The sequence below is a fragment of the Colobus angolensis genome, unplaced genomic scaffold (genome assembly GCF_000951035.1).
Source record: "Colobus angolensis palliatus isolate OR3802 unplaced genomic scaffold, Cang.pa_1.0 Scaffold177, whole genome shotgun sequence".
Taxonomy (NCBI): Eukaryota; Metazoa; Chordata; class Mammalia; order Primates; family Cercopithecidae; genus Colobus; species Colobus angolensis.
Window position 1 is genome coordinate 4,354,789 of NW_012114899.1, and position 21,813 is coordinate 4,376,601.

Genomic DNA, 21,813 nt, shown 5'->3' on the forward strand with positions numbered 1-21,813 from the left:
GGCTCCTGCCTGTAATCCCAGCACTTTGGGAGGCCGAGGCGGGCAGATTGCCTGAGGTCAGGTGTTCGAGACCAGTCTGGCTAACATGGTGAAACCCTGTTTCTAATAAAAATACAAGAAAAAACAAAAAAAATTAGTTGGGTGTGGTGGCTTGAGTCTGTAATCTCAGCTACTTGGGATGCTGAGGCAGCAACTGCCCTCCAGCCTGAGTGACAGAGCAACACTCCATAAAAACAAAACGAAAACAAACAAAAAGAAAACCAAAACAAACAAACAAACAAACAGCTTCCAGCTATCAGAATTGCTTTTCATCTGTGTGTGTGTGTTTTTTTTTTTTTTTTTTTTTTTTTGAGACAGAGTCTCACTCTGTCGCTCAGGCTGGAGTGCAGTGGAGGCATCTTGGCTCACTACGACTCAGCCGCCCAGGTTCTAGCAATTCTCCTGCCTCAGCCTCCTGAGTAGCTGGGATTACAGGTGCCTGCCACTGCACCTGGTTAATTTTTTGTCGTTTTTAGCAGAGACTGGGTTTCACCATCTTGGCCAGGCTGGTCTTGAATAACTCCTGACCTCGTGATCTACCCGCCTAGGCCTCTCAAAGTGCTGGGATTACAGGTGTGAGCCATCGAGCCTGGCCTCATCTATTTTGAAATATCCAAACTTTCCTCATTCTTCAGACAATTATAGCCTGGGAAAAGTAGTCCTATTTCTATTATAAGTAATAAAAATTAAAGAAATTTTTAATTAAATTACATTCAAATTAACAGGCATAAATTGTTTGCTAGGAGAATGATACTTTTGATGTCCCTTCTACAATAAAAAACTGATTTGTGTGGAAAGGGTGAAGAAGGAAAAAGAGTAAAACATATGCAGAATTATTTCACTGTATACTCAACTTATGTCTACAAAAATAGACTTCATCTTGTCCACTTATATTAAAAAGTCGTAACAAGAATGTTTTACTTGTTCAAACTAATAAGGAGAGATGCTATGTATCAGGAACTGGTAATGTTTTTCATGATTCTCAGCTTGTACAGAGGAAAATGCAGGATTAGACCATTTGAAACAGATTATAAAGTTTCAATTATATAGGAAGAATAAGGGATATATTATACAATATGGTGACTGTAGTTAACAACGATATATTATTTAAAAATAAAATACAGAATACAGTATAGAAACAGAATAGATTTTTCATAATCATCTGTGTGCATCTGCTCCACAGAATTTCAAAATAAATGTGAAGGATTTTCTAAAAATATATAAGATATAATCTAAAAATAATTGAAAGAAAAGATGACAGAGAATAAATGTAAAATACATAAAGGAAATCAGAGAAAGTCAGTATACCACAATTTGTATTGCATTCATATTCTAAAATTGGTAAAGATGGATCAAATATTTGACTTTGAGACTCAGTGGAAAAAAAAGGGAAAATATTAAGTACAATATAGTCTGTGATCATGTAACAAAAATAGTCCAGTTGTTCAGAAAAAAAAAAAAAAATTCACATCTGATATCACCAGTGAGGCTAAATAAATGTAAAACTATGACTTATGCATAACATTCATAAAGCTATTATCAAGTCTGAGTTTCTAATTTGGCAAGAAGTGAAATCCATAGGGAAGTCCAGGGTGATGTTATTCTATGTTCTAATCAACCCAAAAGAGTTTAATGTCAAATATACTTTATGAATTTGAAATGATCATTCATGCAACATGTGTTAAGCAGGTTAAAAGACATGAGTATATGTAAAAATAAATAAATAAAATTTTAAGAAGTCATATGAAAAAGGTACTTGCACACATGTTTATAGCAGTGCAATTCAATGCAAAAACTCTGGAACCAGCCTAAATACCCATCAACCAATAAGTGGATAAAGAAAATGTGGTATATATACACCACTGAATACTAATCAGCCATGAAAACAATTGAAATAATGGCATTTACAGCGACCCGGATGGAGTTGGAGGCCATGATTCTAAGTGAAGTAACTCAGGAATGGAAAACCAAATACTGCATATTCTTATCTGTAAGTGGGAGCTAAGCTATGAGGACGCAAAGGCATAAGAATAATATAATGAACTTTGGGGACTCGGGGGACAGAGTGGGAGGAGGGTAAGGGATAAAAGACTACACATTGGGTACAGTGTGTGCTACTCAGATGACAGGTGCACCAAAATCTCAGAAATCTTCACTAAAGAACTCATCCATGTAACCAAAAACCACTTGTTCTCCCCAAAATACTTTTTTGCTAAACTTTTTTTTAAAACCCAGGAGTACAAGTGCAGGTTTGCTACGTGGGTAAACTTGTGTCCTGAGGGTTTGTTGTACCCAAAAACTATTGAAATAAAATAAAGTTAAACTAAATTAAAATCAATGAATAAAATTGTAAACAAACACCAATTTGAAATGTTAAGCACAATATGTAATGTCTTTAAGTTGGTGGGAAAGCATACTGTCTGCTTAGATGAAATTTAAATTCCAGTAGGAGAATCATGCATGCAGATAAATGATAACAGTCTAATTGGTTTAAGTGCCAAACTAGACCTATGGTGATTCAGTTACAGGGTCATAGTCAAGAAGGCAATGCACCCTCAGGCACCTACATATGTTTGCTTAGTTCAAAGTACAAACCATACAAGGTCAAATACTGTGCCAAAACATGAAGGAAACCAGACGAGATCGGGTGCATTCAGGGTGGTATGGCCATAGATGGAAGGAGACCAGTGAAAACACCTGTCCCTTGAAACCATGAGAGAGGTTCCTCATACTTGGCAATGGAGAACCAAAATTAGTGTTTTATGGGACCTTTACTTCGGGCTGGTTCTTGTTTACCACTGTTCTGTATGTAACTAGGAAGAAAACTGTCACAAAATAACTCACTAGCTTTTAAGTAACGTAAACCACAAATAGTGTAAAACATAAACGGTGATTTGGATTTCAGAACTAAGTAATCTATGCTGTTTGACCTCTAAAATGTGGTTCTCAAGTATAACCGTTGTCACAGGACACTTGACATTGTAACAGTAAATAACATATAAATAAGCAAACCATCAGCTTAAAGATTTTAAAAGAGAACCTGCTTCTAAAGCAGTATTTATGTAAGAAGACATCTGTAGCACAGAGTGATGGAGCATAAAGTCTCACAGAGAGATAAGAGCACGCCCAGAACTGAATCGGAGTGATTAGAATGTCAGTCCAGTGCTCTTCCACTGGAAATATGGTTGAGCTTGGTCTCGGAAGCAGAACGCCAGGCACACCCCAACTGGCTGCACATGTTGGGAAGGTTACTTATTGCTCCTGTGATGCAGTGTTCTTTGTAAATTAAAGAGATGCTACTTGGGGGAAATACATTAAAAATTCAGAAATGTGCTGGAGATGTTTTGCCTAAGACCCAGGTGAGCAAGTATAGGGCTAGAGACCAGCAGCCCCCAGGAGACCTAACCCCTGTCTAGAAACATTACGTATTACCCTACATTGTTAACCTTGTGCATTTCTATACCTTTTGCTACTAAGGAAATTTGCATCCTCTGACCATGACTGTGGCTTTTTTCTATCTATGGCATCACTCTGCTGAAACCTTTCATCACCATTTGTGCTTATTTTGAAAATGTAATAAACTATCAGCCATTAAGTGATGTCTTTTTTTCTTGCTGCTTTTTCACAATACTATTTTCTTTTAGTCCATAAATTTCGTAAATTTGCCATCTTTAATAATTCAAAAATACAATGTTCAAAATCTTCTTAACTTTCAGTAGAGATCAAATCAACATTATAACTCAATTTTTCTGACACTGTTTTTCCACATTTGCAGCTTGTAAAGAATGAGATTAATTCTTACTGCACTAACTTCTGGAAAATATCTTCATAATTCAGAATTTTTAAAAATTAATCTTGATCACATTTAACATCTCCCCGTATTTGCAATAAATGCTATTGTTGCAGTCAAGACAACATGCAATCAACTGAAAAAATTAGTTAACCATTTGAAAAGTGTTTTTAAAATCAAATCTTACTTGTTATCTTAACAGGAGGTATCACAATTTACATAGGTCATCTCGAGTTGAAAATAAATTTGTTGTCTTTTTACTTGTCTCCTAATTTTTCACAGAAAGTTAGTATGCTCTCTTATTTTATAGCAGGATTCTACTCCTCATTTCTCCTAGGAAGCAATGTAAGAGGTTATAAAAAAAGTTCTTGAACTAAGGTAGACCTAACTTTAAATTCCAACTTCACTGGGCATTTGGCTGAGTAATACTGGGAAAGTTATCCAGCCTTACTCAGTTTCAATTTTCCCAAAAGTGCAATAAGAAATAACTGCATCTATTGCATGAATCAATGTTTTAATTTATTTGTTTTATTTTAATTGATATTATTCTACTTATTCTTCATTTTATTTATTTATTTAAAGAGTGTAGGCTAAAATAAGTAAATGGTGCTTCACAGTTCTCAGAAAAATAATAATGACAACTAAACACAGTTATTATTATGAATTAGGGAATATTTATCCATTAACATTTCTTCAAAGCCCAGGAGAAACAAAAAGTTAATGTTCAAAGGCCGAGTTAAAACTTTCCTACTTCACACAAAAAATTACAAATATTACAAATATTCATCATTTTTTCTATTTTTTTGTTGACTACATAGTTGCTTTTTTACAGTTCTATGTTCTGGATACTGCTACTTTGAGATATATTTTTTTAATAGATGTTGCAAGTATTTGCTTTTAACACATTGCTTCACTCAGTCATTTATAACACCCTTGTTGCAGTAGTCTGCTATGCTGATGAATCATATTCATCAGTCATTTTTCATTAGTGTAGGACAGGGGTCCCCAACCCTCAGGCCATGGACAACTACCAGTCCGTGACCTGTTAAGAACCAGGCCACGCAGAAGGAAGTGAGTGGTGGGTGACTGAGTGAAGCTTCGTCTGTAATAATAGCTACTCTTCATGGCTCACATAACCTCCTGAGCTCTGCCTCCTTTCAGACCAGTGGCAGCATCTGGTTCTTATAGGAGCACATACCCTATCATGAGCTGCGCATGCGAGGGTTCCAGGTTGCACACTCCTTATGAGGACCTAATGCCTGATGATCTGTCACTGTCTCTCATCACACCCAGATGGGACCATCTGGTTTCAGAAAAACAAGATCAGGCTTCCACTGATTCTACATTATGGTGGGTTTTATCATTATTTCATTTTATATTACAATGTAATAATAATATAAATAAAGTGCACACTAAATGTGATGCACTTCAATCATCCTCAAACCATCCCCTCTCCATTCCTGTCTGTGAAAAAATTGTCTTCCACAAAACCGGTCCCTAATGCCAAAAAGTTGTGGACCGCTGGTGTAGGACATTTCAGTTAATGATGTTCAACTATTGGCCTGCCCTAGAGAAGGAAGACTCAGAATTGTGGGGAGGCTTTTTCAACTTACAAGGTAATGCAGATTCTGATATGGCCACCTGGCAGGCTGAAAGGATTAGCATGTTTCCACAATGCGCATCACTGCCATACTGTTGCAACTGGTGTCTTATGAAACAAACTGCTTAAAAACACAGTACATAGTCAAGAAAAATAAATTGACTAATATAAATCCTTACTTCTGAATTTGGACATAAGTTTCACATTCATAAGAGCTTCAAAAGAATGAATACCAATTAAAAATAGCTTGAAAAATAAGTTTTCACATTCTTTCAATAAAAGTGATGGCTTCTCTCCTCTTGGAAATTTTTCTTTATTGTGGTAAAATGCACATGAAACAAAACTTAGTATTCCAACCACTTTTCAGTGTACAGTTTAGTGACATTAAATGTATTCACATTGTTCTGCAAATATCACTGCCATTCATGCTCAAAACGTCTTCTTCTTCCCAAAGGGCAACAGAGTAGCCATTAAACAATAGCTTCCCGTTTACCTCCCCCAACTCCAGCCCTAACCCCTGGCAGCCAACATTCTGCTTTCTGTCTTTATGAATTTGCCTACTCTAGGAACCTCATGTAAGAGGAGTCATACAGTATTTGTCCACGTCTAGGTTATTTCACAGAGCATTATGTCCTCATTAATCCATAATGTAACATGTGTTAGAATTTTTTTCCCTTTAGGACTAAATAATATTCCATTGTATGTGTACATCACATTTTGTTTATGCATTCATCTATAGATGAACATATGGGTTCTTTTTTTTTTTTTTTTGAGGTGGAGTCTCACTCTGTCACCCAGACTGGAGTGCAGTGGTGCGATCCCAGCTCACTGCAAGCTCCGACTCCCGGGTTCACGCCATTCTCCTGCCTCAGCCTCCCAAGTAGCTGGGACTATAGGTCTCCGCTACCACACAAGGCTATTTTTTTTTGTATTTTTAGTAGAGACAGGGTTTCACCGTGTTAGCCAGGATGATCTTGATCTCCTGACCTCGTGATCCGCCCACCTCGGCCTCCCAAAGTGTTGGGATTACAGGTGTGAGCCACAGCGCCCAGCCCCGTATGGGTTGTTTCACTTTTTAGTTGTTGTAAATAGCACTTCTATGAACATAGGTGTACAAATACCTTATCAAGTCCTTACTATCAATTATTATAAGTATATACTAAAAGTGACATTTTAACTGATCTTAACTACTTGGATTAAAGACTAAAGAAAAAAAATTACCATTGGATTTTCTTTTTGCACTCCTCATAATTAAAATGACTGATTACTTGTCACTAACAAAAGTCAGCTTGGAAGTACCAGCTGTGACATAGATACCCAGCATGAAACCATAGTAAATATAGATCTTCTCAGATAACTTTTTTGTTCTGTGCACTTTTGATATAATTCATGTACTTAAATGTGACATGAGCATTCAAATTATTGAGCCAGAAATCCAATATCTACATGTCTTTATATGCCTTTGTCCTAGAAAATCCTCGGGAGATCTCCCTTAACAATAACTGCTCAAAAATGACTCACATATGGATGTGCAAACCAATCATTTGCAAAGCTAACGGGACAGCAATGATTGGCTCTGACCAGTCATTTTTCACCACCTTGGAATAGGCTTCACTTCCCCTGAAGCACATGATCCCCAAAAATAATGCCTAAATCAAACTGAACTTCTGTTAAAGCGTGAGGAAGGAGAAATGGCCAACTAATGGTGTCTACTATACTCAGATAAAGTGAATACATAAAATCCAAGGAGACTTCACTTAAATTAACTCAGTGGTACACACAGAATAATTTAAAACTTACCTTCACCTAAATTTCAGTTAATTATATTATTTTCCACTCAGTATAGTGTAAAGGTGAACTGAAACTGTATTAGGTATTTTGTCCATCTAGATTTAATTATAACATATGTTTTTATTTATTTACTTTTTGGGGGGGAGGGGTCTAGTTTACTGGAATGTGTCTTCTGTAAGGGAAGAGAGAGTCTATTTTGTCTGCTTCCATATTTTCAGTACAGGGTAGGAACATAGTATATATTTTCTTTAAAAAATGAACTAAGAACAAGTTTTTAAGTATATTAGGCATACCCCTTCAGAGCAGATGTACAACTGTTTTTTACCATATTATTACTTATATTGGATATTTCTTTTCTACAATGGTTTTATTGTGTCACTTTACCTGTAGTATATTTTTAAAATAATGCCCCAAATTCACTACTCATCTTATAAGCTAGTATAGCCTTATTCATTGCTATTTCAAGGTCTTCTCTTACTTTGTCAATCCTATTCTATGTAACAATTCTTCTTTCCCTTCTTACACAAAGTACATATTTACATTTAACTTTTATCATTCTGCATTATGTCATGGACTAAAAAAACAAAACAAAACAAAACAAAAAAACAAACTTGCTAACATGGTAGATGATTTACCATTACCTAATATTGTATAGCAATTGGTAGAAACACCTCTTTCACAATCATGGGCTACTTCCCATTTTTAAAATCATCTTTCCTTCCTTCAAACACCACAGATGAGCTGGCCCTGATTCAGTGCTGTTTCCATTAATATTTTTGTTGCTCTAAGTATAAAATGAGAAGAACTGCTTAACTCATGCTGTGATTAAATTCTGGAAAGGAGAAGATTCCAGGCGTCAAGGCTAAAGGCAGCAAGTGGAATTGTTAAACACTAGGGATTTATTACTCTCATCTCCTCCTAAATCCCTTGCCTCCTATCACTCAAATACGCTCTGCACTTTGCTTCTTCTGGGTTTTGGCTTACTTAGTTTGTTTCGTCTACTTAGACTGTCTTCGTCATATAGGTTTCACTTTGAAAAAAAAAAAAAAATCTAACCACCCTTCAGTGCTAGTCTTAAATTCTTCATCCTCCAGGAAACCTTTATGTTCATTCACCAACTGAAATGTTTTCTTCCTTTGAATCCACATGACAATTTGTGCTCTCCTACTTGACTTTATTATAGCATATGCTTGCATCAACACATTACTAAACTTTTTTTCTCTGTCTCTCTCTCTCCCCCTCTCTCTCCACCTCTCTCTCTCCCTTCTTTCTCTGACTCTTGTATAAAGTACCTAGTATATTATATTGCATGAAATTGGTTTCCTAGAAAGGACCCCTTTCCCTATCCTGAATAACCCACTGATTGTTTGAAGGAGGGGGTGGGTTCCTTAGAGTTCTCAGTAGTCTGGAGACACAATCACTCCCATCACTGTATACCTCATCACAAGAAGTCCATGCATACTGTAGAGGGCATATCTCCCCACCCAGATGCTTCTTTCAATGCAATGTCTTTACGCACCTTATTAAGACTCAGTATCTCACTGGACTTTTACCCTACTACCAAACTTTCCTCAGAATTCCTTGGAAATCACAGTCCATCATCAACAAAATCCCCTAAATATTCAACTTTCCCTCTTAGTGTTACCTATAGTTTTTGATTCCTTCTTTCTCTCTATACCCCTCCTTGACAAAAGACGCTGCTTTCTGTAGATCTCCCAGTAGTGACTCCCATAATTTACATAGCACAGAGCCTAGGAGTACAGGGCAAGCATCCTTCTGACTCCTTTGACACTCAGTACCAATTCCTCTGAAGTGAATGACATCAGATAATGCCACCCATTAAATTTCCTTGTTATAGTCATCACATGCCTTTTGAGTAATCTCCTTTATTAGTGGACTAGTTTAACATTTGGCTTATCTTTTTTTCCTACATCACACTATAGGATTAGTAGCATAAGTGGTGATGTAAAAATCCACAATGACATTCTAATCACAGTAGCATTTGACAGTCAATAATTCTCTTTTATCAGTCTTGTTCTTTCCATGGTTCAGGGGCCTTGCATTTTCCCCATATTCCTGCCACCTCATGGTAGCAACATCTCAGTATCCCCACACTCTTCTTCTCCTGATCTGTAAGTGCTGAAGTTCCCAAAGCTTAGTCTTTGTATTTTTTTGTGAAACCCATTTTCTGGGTGATTTCATTTTGACCCCTTTTTTCGCTCTCAAGTCTAGGTCAGCATTTGTAACTGCCTTGCCAAGAATTAGGTTTTTGCACTGAAAAAGCCTCATGAACCTTGACTACTGCCATCACAACAGGCAGTGGAGGAGATATGGGGATCTGTTTAGGACAAAAACTGCCAAGTCATTCTTGATTTTTCCTAATGTCGCCTGTATAATTCATCAGCAAATCCTATATGTTCTATATTTTAACCGCCTTCTCAAGGTCTCTAGCCTATCAACATCATTCAACCTACTGTCAAATTTTGCCTGGACTTGTCATGCATTTAACTCTACTTGTCCAAAACACTGTGTTACGCATTCCCGACATCCTCCCTGCACAACATCTACAATAATCTTTTTATATTGGATTATGTATGTCATAACTGTTTAAATCATTCAAAAGCTTTCTTTCCAACACACCTAGGACAAATACCATATTCTAGCCCCAGGTACATTTCTGATCTCATTTCCTATCAGACTTTTTCATTCACACTAGCCTCCAGCTCCCTGTCTACCTTTAGGGCTTTACAAAGAAATCCCAGAATGCTGCTCACTTAAGAATCCACAAGTTTTGATCTTTTGCTTTATTCAGGTAACTGTTTCAGTTTTATCCCAAAAGAACTATCTTGACTTTATTATCTAAAATAGCACCACTCTCATTCTTCCCTTGTCAACCTTTTTTTTCCCCTTAGAATTTATCACTACATAACTTAGTGATCTATTCATTTCTTCAAGTAGTTTGCCTGCATTACTCAGGTGGAAACTTTGATTGTTTGTTTGTTTTTTCAATTGCTCTATATCCAACTTCTAGAACAGTGTTTAGCACATTATAGGTACTCAAACATATTTGACTAAATGATAGAACGAAATCAATTAAGAGTTAATGAGACTAAAATACAAAATGAGAAAAATCAGCTACAAAGGATGCTTACTTGTGGATAACAACATAAATTAAATATAATGAGTGACAGATTTGTGGACTACTTTTAGTTAAACTGCTGATTCAGATCAGGGGTCTGTACTTGGCATAGTAGAAGAGCTATTTTGCAAGCCCAACACAATTAGGTTGAATTTTTTTCTTACTGAGAGTGTTTGATAGGTGATAAAACTACACGTAAGAAGAGCTCTAATCATGATGCTCCTGGTAATAGGAAAATAAAGGCAATTACTCATGTGCAAAACTAGAGGCAATCAAAAGCTAGATTTGCCAGAGATGTTTAGGTTTTATGTGCAATTTACAGTTATTTACAAGTTAACCATTGAAATGCTGTCCAAAATTAACTCTGCAATTGAGAATCCAAAATGTTTAGCATCTAAATTTTTTCCTCAGTAAAATGAAATCTTTAAAATTTTTTCTTAATAATAAAACATTAGTAATGCACAGTTGATTCGAAATAGTCATAAACATTTGACTATAAACAATTATAGTCATTAGTAATAAACATTTGATGATAAATAAAGACAAAAATTGAAAATTTACAACTTTGGTCTTAGATACTGCATTTTTGAAATTCCAAGCAAGCCAACATTTTCTGAGACATCAAGATCTTTGTAACTTTTAGTAAAGTACTAAAATTGGTAGCGCTATTTTTTTACTTTCACTCAATCGGCATTTAAAATTCAAACATTTATTTCAGAAAAAAATCATTACTTAATTTATTACACTATTTCTTCTACTAGAAGTGGTAATTTAATATTTGTCATAAGAGATTCCATTTTGAGAATCTTTTGAGTTATCCTACTGGAGGAATACAAACCACTAAGAAAATATATACATTTCAACATCTTTGTATTCAATGTAAAACATCATAAATATTTTGTTACCATCTTCATAGTAAAATAAAACTCAAAAAGTTGCTAAGTCCTTACCTGATATAACCTGTATTGAGTTTAGATAACTAAACTAACATAGCTCCAAGTTTCAGGCTTTTATTTATACAGCATAAGTATGCAGTTAATGCAAACTAGGGTTACAGCTTACCTGCAAAACCCAAGCTTTCCTTTTATTTTAGTTCTGTATATTAACATAATTTCTCATACCTTTACTTTGAGTACAGAAGTAAACATTCTTGCATCTTCAGATACACCTCCGATGTAGAATTTTTTCTGAAACACTGGGGGATGATTATTTTCATCCTGAATCTCAATGTATACTTTAGCTGTATTGCCTGGAGGACAAGAAATGATACATTTTTTATTGGTGGTTATTCATGGGGAAAAAAAGCACTGAAGTAAATACTTGCTGCACTTATTCTGGGAAACACTGTAAATAAATCAAAAGCCATTTCTAGATGGCATGCCTAGTACCCCCAAATTCAGGGGACCCTGATAATGATGCTTCTGGTATAAAAATGTTAAGTTGCTGTTACTTCTTTTAATTACAATGTCCTGGTAATTCATTTTACTTGATTTAGTTTGGCACTAAAAGATTTCACCCTGCTAATTTTAATGAAACAATTCAACTGGTTTTGTTCACAAACACTTCACACACGATACCAGTTATACCAACGGGACACAAATATGTAAACCCGTTATGAAATAACAGAAACTGCCATAAACTCTTATGTGAATATATATTTATTTATTCTTAAGTATAAAATCAGTAATGGCATTTCTTTAGCTTAAAATTGTACTATAACATTTTTATTTTAAGACTAAAAGTAACAGTATTTGGGTGAGGTGTTTATTTCCACAAATGGAAAACAAGTTTTATCATGCCTTGGAAACTGTCAATGTTAGAGGCTAACATTCACTGAAAACAATGTAGCTGAAGATAAGATTATGACTCATAAATGCTGCATTTTGCCATTTAAATAACAGTAAATGTACCATAAATGATACATGCCATCATCAAATGTTAGAACCTCCCTCAAATCATTACACCTTCAATGAGAAATGTGGTACTTGTCACTAGTCCAAAAATGACCTTTTACAAAACAATGTAATGTATAAAAATAACTTATAAACCAAATAAAATGGGAAATAAGTGGCTATTCATTTCATAACAAAAAATAAAGTCAGATAAGTATTGCTAATGTATTACCTAAGTCAACTTTTCTGATGCATTTCAGCTATGATCAAATATATGGCAATTAATGTACATGCTATTTATCAAGGATGTCCTCATTTTGGTGTTTCACCTGTGTTTAATGTCTCCTGTACAGTTTTAACTAATTAACCCCAGTGTACTTGCAGGGTACATCATGGGTATACATTTGTATTTGTTGAATAAACTAATGAATGAACAGCTTGTATTAGTAAGAATTTAGAAATAGTCTGTTTTTTTGTTTGTTTGTTTGCTTTTTTGGTTGCCCTGGGAAAGGTCAGAGAGAACAAGGAGTTAACCCTATGATTTTGCTCTTATCCTGCTGATACTCATTCAGTTTTTCTCTATTTGTCATCTGTGACCTGGAAGAGGTAGAATCAAGAGGAAAACCATGCTAGCTCAACAGAGAAGAGAACCAGCAGGGAAGTAGGGCTAATAGCAGATTATGCTTCTCTATCCTGCAGTGCCAGGGCTCTGACTTGTACCCTAGTCAGCCAATCAGAATTCATCCAAAATGAAATCATTTTTAGTTAAGTAGCAGACCAATTTTATCTCTAGAATAAAAAATGCTAACAGCTCTAAATTTAAAAATAAAAGAGGAATTTTAGAATATATCACCTTTCCAATCACTTATTTCCTCTTTCATTCAGAAATATATACAATTCACATGTGCTATTTCTTTTCAGAACCCTTAGAATGACAGAAGTCTCAGAAAAATACTGATGATGTATATTTTCTTCTTTAAATGGGATGAGTCATTTAAAATGTCATACAATTTGCAAAGAACAAGAACTTTGTCATGATCTCTTCCCTTACCTCCCAGCCCTAACTTCATATCTGGATGGTAACCAAATCCTACATGTCAGCCTCATAAGCAGGTAAATTAATGCATAATAAATATATATTGTGTCATTTTTCTCTCAGCCCCACAGCTGCCCATATACTTAAGTCTGTTGTTGTCTCACCTGAGTGATTAAACATCATCTGCTCCCCTGTCATGTCTTTCTATTGTGTCCTGCATTCTGATATAACAAAGATATCACAAAATATACAAATGGGATACATTAAATCAAATGTTAATCCAACAACCACCATTCATATGTACATTTTTTTTTTTTTTTTTGAGATGGAGTCTGATTCTGACGCCCAGGCTGGAGTGCAGTGGCACAATTTCGGCTCACTGCAAGCTCCACCTCCTGGGTTCCCACCATTCTCCTGCCTCTGTCTCCTGAGTAACTGGGACTACAGGTGCTCACCACCACGCTCAGCTATTTTTTTGTATTTTTAGTAGGGACGGGGTTTCACCGCATTAGCCAAGATGGTTTCCATCTCCTGATCTTGTGATCCGCCCACCTCGGCCTCCCAAAGTGCTGGGATTACAGGTGTGAGCTACCACGCCCGGTCTCATATGTACATTTAACAGAGACATTACAAAATACAAATAGGATACATTGAAGCAAATGTTAAACCAACCACCATTCATATGTACATTCTATCATTTAATTGTTTCTTTGTAAACATTCATTGTAACTTTTGAGGGACTGCCAGTGTTAGCTACTCTGGTTACTACTATGTGAGATAAAATATAAAATATATAATCTTCAAAACATAAACAATTTATATCAAACCATTTAGCATAAAATATAAGGCTCTTAATAATCTAACATGGTTATTTGGTTTTATTTTACTCTTCTCTCAATTTTATTATCATTGATAGATATTGCGAGCAAGCAATTTTGTGGCTGTAATTGTGTGTGTGCATACACAATAAACCCCTTACAGACACACACACACACACACACACACATGCATGTATGCACGCAAACCTACAAACTTTACAAAGTCTTGAAGAATAAAGAAGGGTATTATAAAACACATGGACTCTATTACAGGTAGAACTTTAAGACTTAAACTCATGATTTTGGGTTATCAGATTACTCATTTTTTTTCAAACAATACTACACTAATCCATTTTTTAATTGACAAATACATTTTAATACGTAGTGAATTTTTCACCATATCCTTAAAAAGTCTATGGGAAGTAACTTGGTGGTATAGTCTAGAGAAGAATAACTTTATTTGGCCCTGGTTTACTGAAAGCTAAGGGGCTTTCTTTTGTAAGTCAGGTATTTATTTAGGTGTGTTCATATGTCTGATTAATAAGTACTAACAATTCTTTTTTCTAATTTTTTTTTTTGAGATGGAGTTTGACTCTTGTTGCCCAGGCTAGCTAGAATGCAATGGCGCAATCTTGGCTCACCACAACCTCTGCCTCTTGGGTTCAAGTGATTCTCCTGCAGCCTCCTGAGCAGCTGTGACTACAGGCATGTGCCACCGTGGCAGGCTAATTTTTTGTGTTTTTTTCAGTAGAGACGGGATTTGTCCATGTTGGTGAGGCTGGTCTCGAACTCCCGACCTCAGGTAATTCGCCCACCTCAGTCTCTCAAAGTTCTAAGAATACAGACATGAGCCACCATGCCTGGCCAACAATTCTTAAAAATATCATGTGTATATTCATATACATACTTACATGTATACTTTGTGCATGTAAGTTTAAGATTCAACTACCAAATTGTTCCTATGAAAGCTCCTTTGATTCAGTGGCCTGTATCAGTTATTAAGTGGTTTGTGGGAAAAGGGTCTATGGATAACCCAAAATATTATTATATAACCTGAACATAATGGAGAGAGATGATTATACTTAATTATAATATTTTAATTAAATATTTATTTATACAAAAATTAATGACTATACAATACTAAATTCCAGAATACTTCACAACCAGCACACAAACAAAAACTCAAAAACATTGTTTAGACTTAAAATAATTTATACATTTATTTATTTATTTTAAAAAGCCATGATCATTTAGTTCTTTTCACAAAAGAGAAACAGCTATAATGTGATTTATAACAATACTGTATCATGAATTTTGAAATTTATTATGTTTGCTATATATCTAATTATGTAGGACAGTTTGTAATAGTCAACCAAAAATAAATATAAAATTGTGAAAAAGGTGTTTTAATTAAGTTTGTGGCTTAGAATAAAATTGTTAATTTTTGTTTTCCATAATGTAAAATAGACTAGTCTTCTTTTTTTTTCCTTCTCCTTGATAACTTTAGGCAGTTGTTAGGTATCCTCCTTTGAAATGCTATAGTGTATTAAAAATGTTTCTTTCTATAAATAACCTTTCCAGAGCTTAGTTTACATTGCATTTAGTTATAAGCATGATTTTATTCTTATTAGATTTTAATATTCCTAAAGATGGAAATTGTATCTCCTTTTAATATTCTTAAAGATGGAAATTGTATCTCCTACATCTATTAGTACTATAATGCTTCAGTTTGTAGATAGTTTTTCCCCTCAGATATTATTCTAACAGAATTTCTTAATTTTTGCTGAACAAAAAAGTTGATATTCAATTAATTTGTTAGTTTTCTTTGATTATAATCATGAGATTATGATTAACTGAAACAAAAAGTTAACTCTTAGAAGGATATGAGGGAGCTCACTAAATCAAAGTGAAGTCCAAAGAAGGCTTTCGGTACCACAAAATAATCAGGAAGTTGCAGAGTCTTTAAAGCAGCAGATGTTTGATTTTCTTGCAGGTAACTGCAGATGAAATAACAGCAAACTCTGTTCTTCTATGTTCTTTTACCCTACTTCTTCCTCTTTTTTTTTTTTTTTTTTTTTAAACAAACAAAAAACCCACTAGGCTTAAGAATCATACCCTGGGGACACATTACCTGACTGTCCTAATTTGGGTCATGTGCTTGATCCTTGTCTCGGGGAGGAGAAGTCACCAGATCATCCACTTGAGAAATCACTGGGATAATTACAAGAAATTGTAGTGTTTCTACTTAAAGAATGTAAAATAAATGTTGGCCAGTAAAAAAAGTAAAAGCAAATAAATGTACACCTATAGTTAAATCACTAGAACAGCATTCTTTTCGATTTTTTTATTCATGTATACACAATATACATGACATCATCGATTTCCTCGGCTCACATGCTTCCCCACTAAGGACTGTACCATGTTCTTCCACCAGATTTGGATATTGATTATTTCAAGGTAGAAACTTTGAAGCAACTCTGATTTAAATTATTTTAAGATAGCCTGTTTTTTATCTCCTTGAGTATTTACAAAAACTTTTTTTCCATGTCGTATCCTTTATTTAACGTAGACATCAAACATATAACCAAAGAAAGATGCTAGAAAGAAAAAGGAAAGCACCATGATAAAACAGATTGAAAAATGTTAGGGGACCAACATGCGTGCCTAATATCCTAGTATTCTCATCCAGTCTCCCTTCTGACTCATCTAAACAATGCAAGTATTGGAAAGAGAACCAAAAACAGTGAACGAAATTACAAACTAGGCTAAAGAGTTATTTGGAAAGTGTTTTGGTTAAGAGACATTATAATTTTTCTGTGTGCTTTGGGGCACCCTGCCTTATTTTTCTTCCGTTATTAATTTTTTTCTCCAATTTTCTATGGGACAATCTTTTCTTTGGCCAGAACATTTGGCTTTAGTAAGCCAAAAGTTTTAAAAATGACTCCTGAGGTAAGAAAATGTGAGATACCTTCTTGCGATGTTTTAAAGAAAGAGAAAATAATACTTTTATGTAGTCAAGCTCAGGGAAAAATGTAAGACTTAGTATAGACACCTCCTTGAATATTTCTTCTGTTCTATCTTAGACATTTAAACATGGTAGAAGGAGTTCAGAAGAGTGATTTTAAATACCTATTAACCTCAACTTGACTCTATGATTTTTAAGACCAAATTTAGTTTGATTTTTTCCCTTCCCTTACTTTTAATAATCAATACTGTGTGTTAGTTTTTTCTTTTTAGGAAGGCCCTATTATCCTCAAGATGAATCCATTTCATTTATCCACATGACTAATCTAGTGCCTACACTGCACTGGATTTTCAAAGAAAGCCTTACTGAATAGAAAGCCAATGAGTTAAAAGTGTTCTCAACTGTGATCAATTTGGCTTCTCCAGAGCCATTTTTGATAGTCATGCCTGTGTGGATAGGGGAAGGTAGTGCTACTGGAATTAAATGAGTAGAGGTCAGGGATGCTGAGAAATGTTCTGTGATGAAAAGAATGGGTCCTCATTCCAAACACACAAAATATTTGTCCCAAAATGTCATTAGTGATGAGGCTGAGAAACCCCAAGTTAAGTAAAAAGAGAAAGAGGAATTAGATGAGTTAAGATAAAATGGAAAGTTTCCAAAAAGCTATAGTAACACCCTCCTCAATCCATATGCATGTACATGCCTTTAATGTGGAACTTATCAATATATGCTGTAATTATTGGATCGCACATTGGTTATACTCTTTTTGACTGTGTCCTATAAAGTCAAGGGCTCAAGCCTGTTCACTTCTACTCCTGTCACTGCCTTCTGGCCTCTGTTCCTGACATTCTCTCCATTTAAAATATTCTTAACTCCAAGTCATTTCTTTAGTCATTGCTGGCAAATATACATTATAGAAATATTTATTCCTGTACTTGGGAATGTAGTTTAGTCTGATTAGAAAACATACACTAGACTATATTTTCCTCAACACTTTAAAGGAAAGGACTGTCTTTTTCTTATTGTTGTATATCCTTCTTGCCTAACACATTAAATGATTTTTTTAAATTGTTATCATGGTAAATGATTTATAGAGTCTTCAAACAGTCCTATTGAAGAGAATTTTTTAAATGCCTGGAATATCAGATTTATATTTGTTAATTTGATGGTATCAAGAGATTGAAGTCAGTTCCTGACTCTAAAAACACACAATTTTTTATGCGGTTTTTCTTTTGAGACAATTTTTGTTTATGCTTTACGGGTAAATTAATTCTGGAAGCACTGTGCCTTCCACATAGTAGGTGATATGGTTTGGCTCTGTGTCCCCACCCAAATCTCATCTTGAACTATAATCCTCACATATCAAGGGAAGAACCTGGTGGGAGGTGATCAGATCATGGGGGCAGATTTCCCCAGTGTGTTCTCATGTAGTGAGTTTGCACGAAATCTGATGGTTTTATAAGGGGTGCTTCCCCCTTCACTCTCTCTTTCCTGCTGCCTTGTGAAGAAGGTACTTACTTCTCTTTCCCCTTCCACCATGGTTGTAAGTTTCCTGAGGCCTCCCCAGCCATGCAGAACTGTGAGTCAATTAAATATCTTTTCTTTATAAATTACCCAGTCTCGGGTACTTCTTTATAGCAGTGTGAAAACAGACTAATACAGTAGGTGTTCAATAAATGTTAAATTAAATTATAATTGCTACCACTTCACTACTCCCAAGTGTCCTCTTAAATAAAATAAATTGCTCTATTTTATTCCTGTAAATTAAATGAGGTAACAGATTTTTAAGTATTTAAAAATCATAACAACAAACATCCCTGTTCCAAGATGGCTGAATAGGAACAGCTCCAGTCTGCAGCTCCCAGCATGACTGGTGCAGAAGACGGGTGATTTCTGAGCTTCTAACTGAGGTACCTAATTCGTCTCAATGGGACTGGTTGGACAGAGGGTGCAGCCCACGGAAGGTGAGCCGAAGCAGGGACATTGCCTCACCTTGGAAGCACGAGGGGTCGGGGGATTTCCCTTTTCTAGCCAAGGGAAGCCATGGCAGATTGTACCCGGTAAATAGGGACGCTGCTGCTCAAATGCTGTGCTTTTCCAGTCTTAGCAAATGGCACACCAGGAGATTATATCCGCACCTGCTTGGTGGGTCCCATGCCCACAGAGCCTTGCTCACTGCTAGCACAGCAGTCTGAGATCGATATGCGAGGCAGCAGCCTGCCAGGGGAGGGGTGTTCACCATTGCTGAGGCTTGAGTAGGTAAACAACGTGGCTGGGGAAGCCCGAACTGGGAGGAGCCCACTACAGCTCAAAAAGGCCTGCTGCTTCTGTAGACTCCACTTCTGGGGGCAGGGCATAGCTGAACAAAAGGCATCAGAAACTTCTGCAGACTTAAATGTCCTGGTCTGACAGTTCTGAAGAGAGTAGTGGTTCTCCCAGCATGATGTTTGAGCTCTGATAACAGACAGACTGACTCCTCAAGTGTGTCCCTACCCCTGTGTAGCCTAACTAGGAGACACCTCCCAGCAGGAGCTGACTGACACCTCATACAGGTGGGTGGCCTTCTGGCACAAAGCATCCAGAAGAAGGATCAGGCAGCAATATTTACTGTTCTGCAATATTTGCTGTTCTGCAGCCTCCGCTGGTAATACCCAGGCAAACAGTTTGGAGTGGACCTCCAGCAAACTCCAATAGACCTACAGCTGAGGGACCTGACTGTTAGAAGGAAAACTAACAAACAGAAAGGAACAGCATCAACATCAACAAAAAGGCCATCCACACCAAAACCCCATCTGTAGGTCACCAACATGAAAACCCAAAGGCAGATAAAACCACAAAGATGGGGAGAAACCAGAGCAGAAAAGCTGAAAATTCTAAAAACCGGAGCACCTCTTCTCCTCCAAAGGACCACAGCTCCTCGCCAGCAACGGAACAAAGCTGGATGGAGAATGACTTTGATGAGTTGATAGAAGTAGGCTTCAGATGGTCGGTAATAACAAACTTATCTGAGCTAAAGGAGGATGTTCGAATCCATCACAAGGAAGCTAAAAACCTTAAAAAAAATGTTAAATGAGTGGTTAACTAGAAGAAACAGTGTAGAGAAGACCTAAAATGATCTGATGGAGCTGAAAACCATGGCAGGAAACTACGTGACACATGCGCAAGCTTCAACAGCCAATTTGATCAAGTGGAAGAAAGGGTATCAGTGATTGAAGATCAAGTTAATGAAATGACGCTATAAGAGAAGTTTAGAGAAAAAAAGAGTAAAAAGAAACGAACAAATCCTCCAAGACATATGGGACTATGTGAAAAGACCAAATCTACATTTGATTGGTGTACCTGAAAATGGTGGAGAGAATAGAACCAAGTTGGAAAACACTCTTCAGGATATTATCCAGGAGAACTTTCCCAACCTAGCAAGGCAGGCCAACATCAAATTCAGGAAGTACAGAGAACACCACAAAGATATTCTTATTCTAAAACTGACCACATAGTTAGAAGTAAAGCACTCCTCAGCAAATGTAAAAGAACAGAAATCACAACAAACTGTCTCTCAGACCACAGTGCAATCAAATTAGAATTCAGGATTAAGAAACTCACTCAAAACCACACAACTACTTGGAAACCGAAAAACATGCTCCTGAATGACTACTGGGTAAATAATGAAATGAAGGCAGAAATAAAGATGTTCTTTGAAACCAATGAGAACAAAAACACAACCTACCAGAATCTCTGGGACACATTTAAAGCAGTGTGTGGAGGGAAATTTATAGGACTAAATGCCCCCAAGAGAAAATAGGAAAGATCTAAAATCGACACCCTAACATCATAATTAAAAGAACTAGAGAAGCAAGAGCAAACAAATTCAAATGTTAGCAGAAGGTAAAAAGTAACTAAGATCACAGCAGAACTGAAGGAGATAGAGACACAAAAAACCCTTCAAAAACTCAATGAATCCAGGAGCTGGTGTTTTGAAAAGATCAACAAAATTGATAGACTGCTAGCAAGACCAATAAAGTCTTACATCCTCCCAAGACTAAATCAGGAAGAAGTTGAATCTCTGAATAGACCAATAACTTGCTCTGGAATTGAGGCAATAATTAATACCCTACCAACCAAAAAAATGTCCAGGACCAGACGGATTCACGGCCAAAGTCTACTAGAGGTACAAAGAGGAGCTGCTACTTTCCTTCTGAAACTATTCCAATCAATAGAAAAAGAGGGAATCCTCTCTAACTCATTTTATGAGGCCAGCATCAACCTGATACCAAAGCCGGGCAGAAACACAGCAACAAAAAAAGAGAATTTTAGACCAATATCCCTGATGAACACTGATGTAAAAATCCTCAATAAAATACCAGCAAACTGAATCCAGCAGCACACCAAAAAGCTTATCCACCAAGATCAAGTAAGCTTCATCCATGGGATGCAAGGCTGGTTCAACATACACAAATGAATAAACATAATCCATCACATAAACAGAACCAATGACAAAAGCCACATGATTTTCTCAATAGATGCAGAAAAGGCCTTTGACAAAATTCAACAGCGCTTCATGCTAAAAACTCCCAATAAACTAGGTATTAATGGAACATATCTCAAAATAATAACAGGTATTTCTGACAAACCCATAGCCAGTATCTTACTGAATGGGCACAAACTGGAAGCATTCCCTTTGAAAACTGGCACAAGACAGGGATGCCCTTTCTCACCACTCCTATTCAACATAGTGTTGGAAGTTCT

General features: G+C 36.1%; 1 protein-coding gene across 14 annotated transcripts in view; it reads right to left on the bottom strand.

The window, feature by feature from the left end:
* PCDH15 (protocadherin-related 15) overlaps positions 1-21,813 on the bottom strand; it is a 1,021,780-nt gene that overhangs the window by 87,703 nt on the left and 912,264 nt on the right. For all 14 annotated transcript variants that reach the window (XM_011938778.1, XM_011938777.1, XM_011938779.1 and 11 more), the window contains one exon: positions 11,481-11,608. In XM_011938778.1, the coding sequence (XP_011794168.1) occupies positions 11,481-11,608 (128 nt within the window). The remainder of the gene's footprint in view (positions 1-11,480; positions 11,609-21,813) is intronic.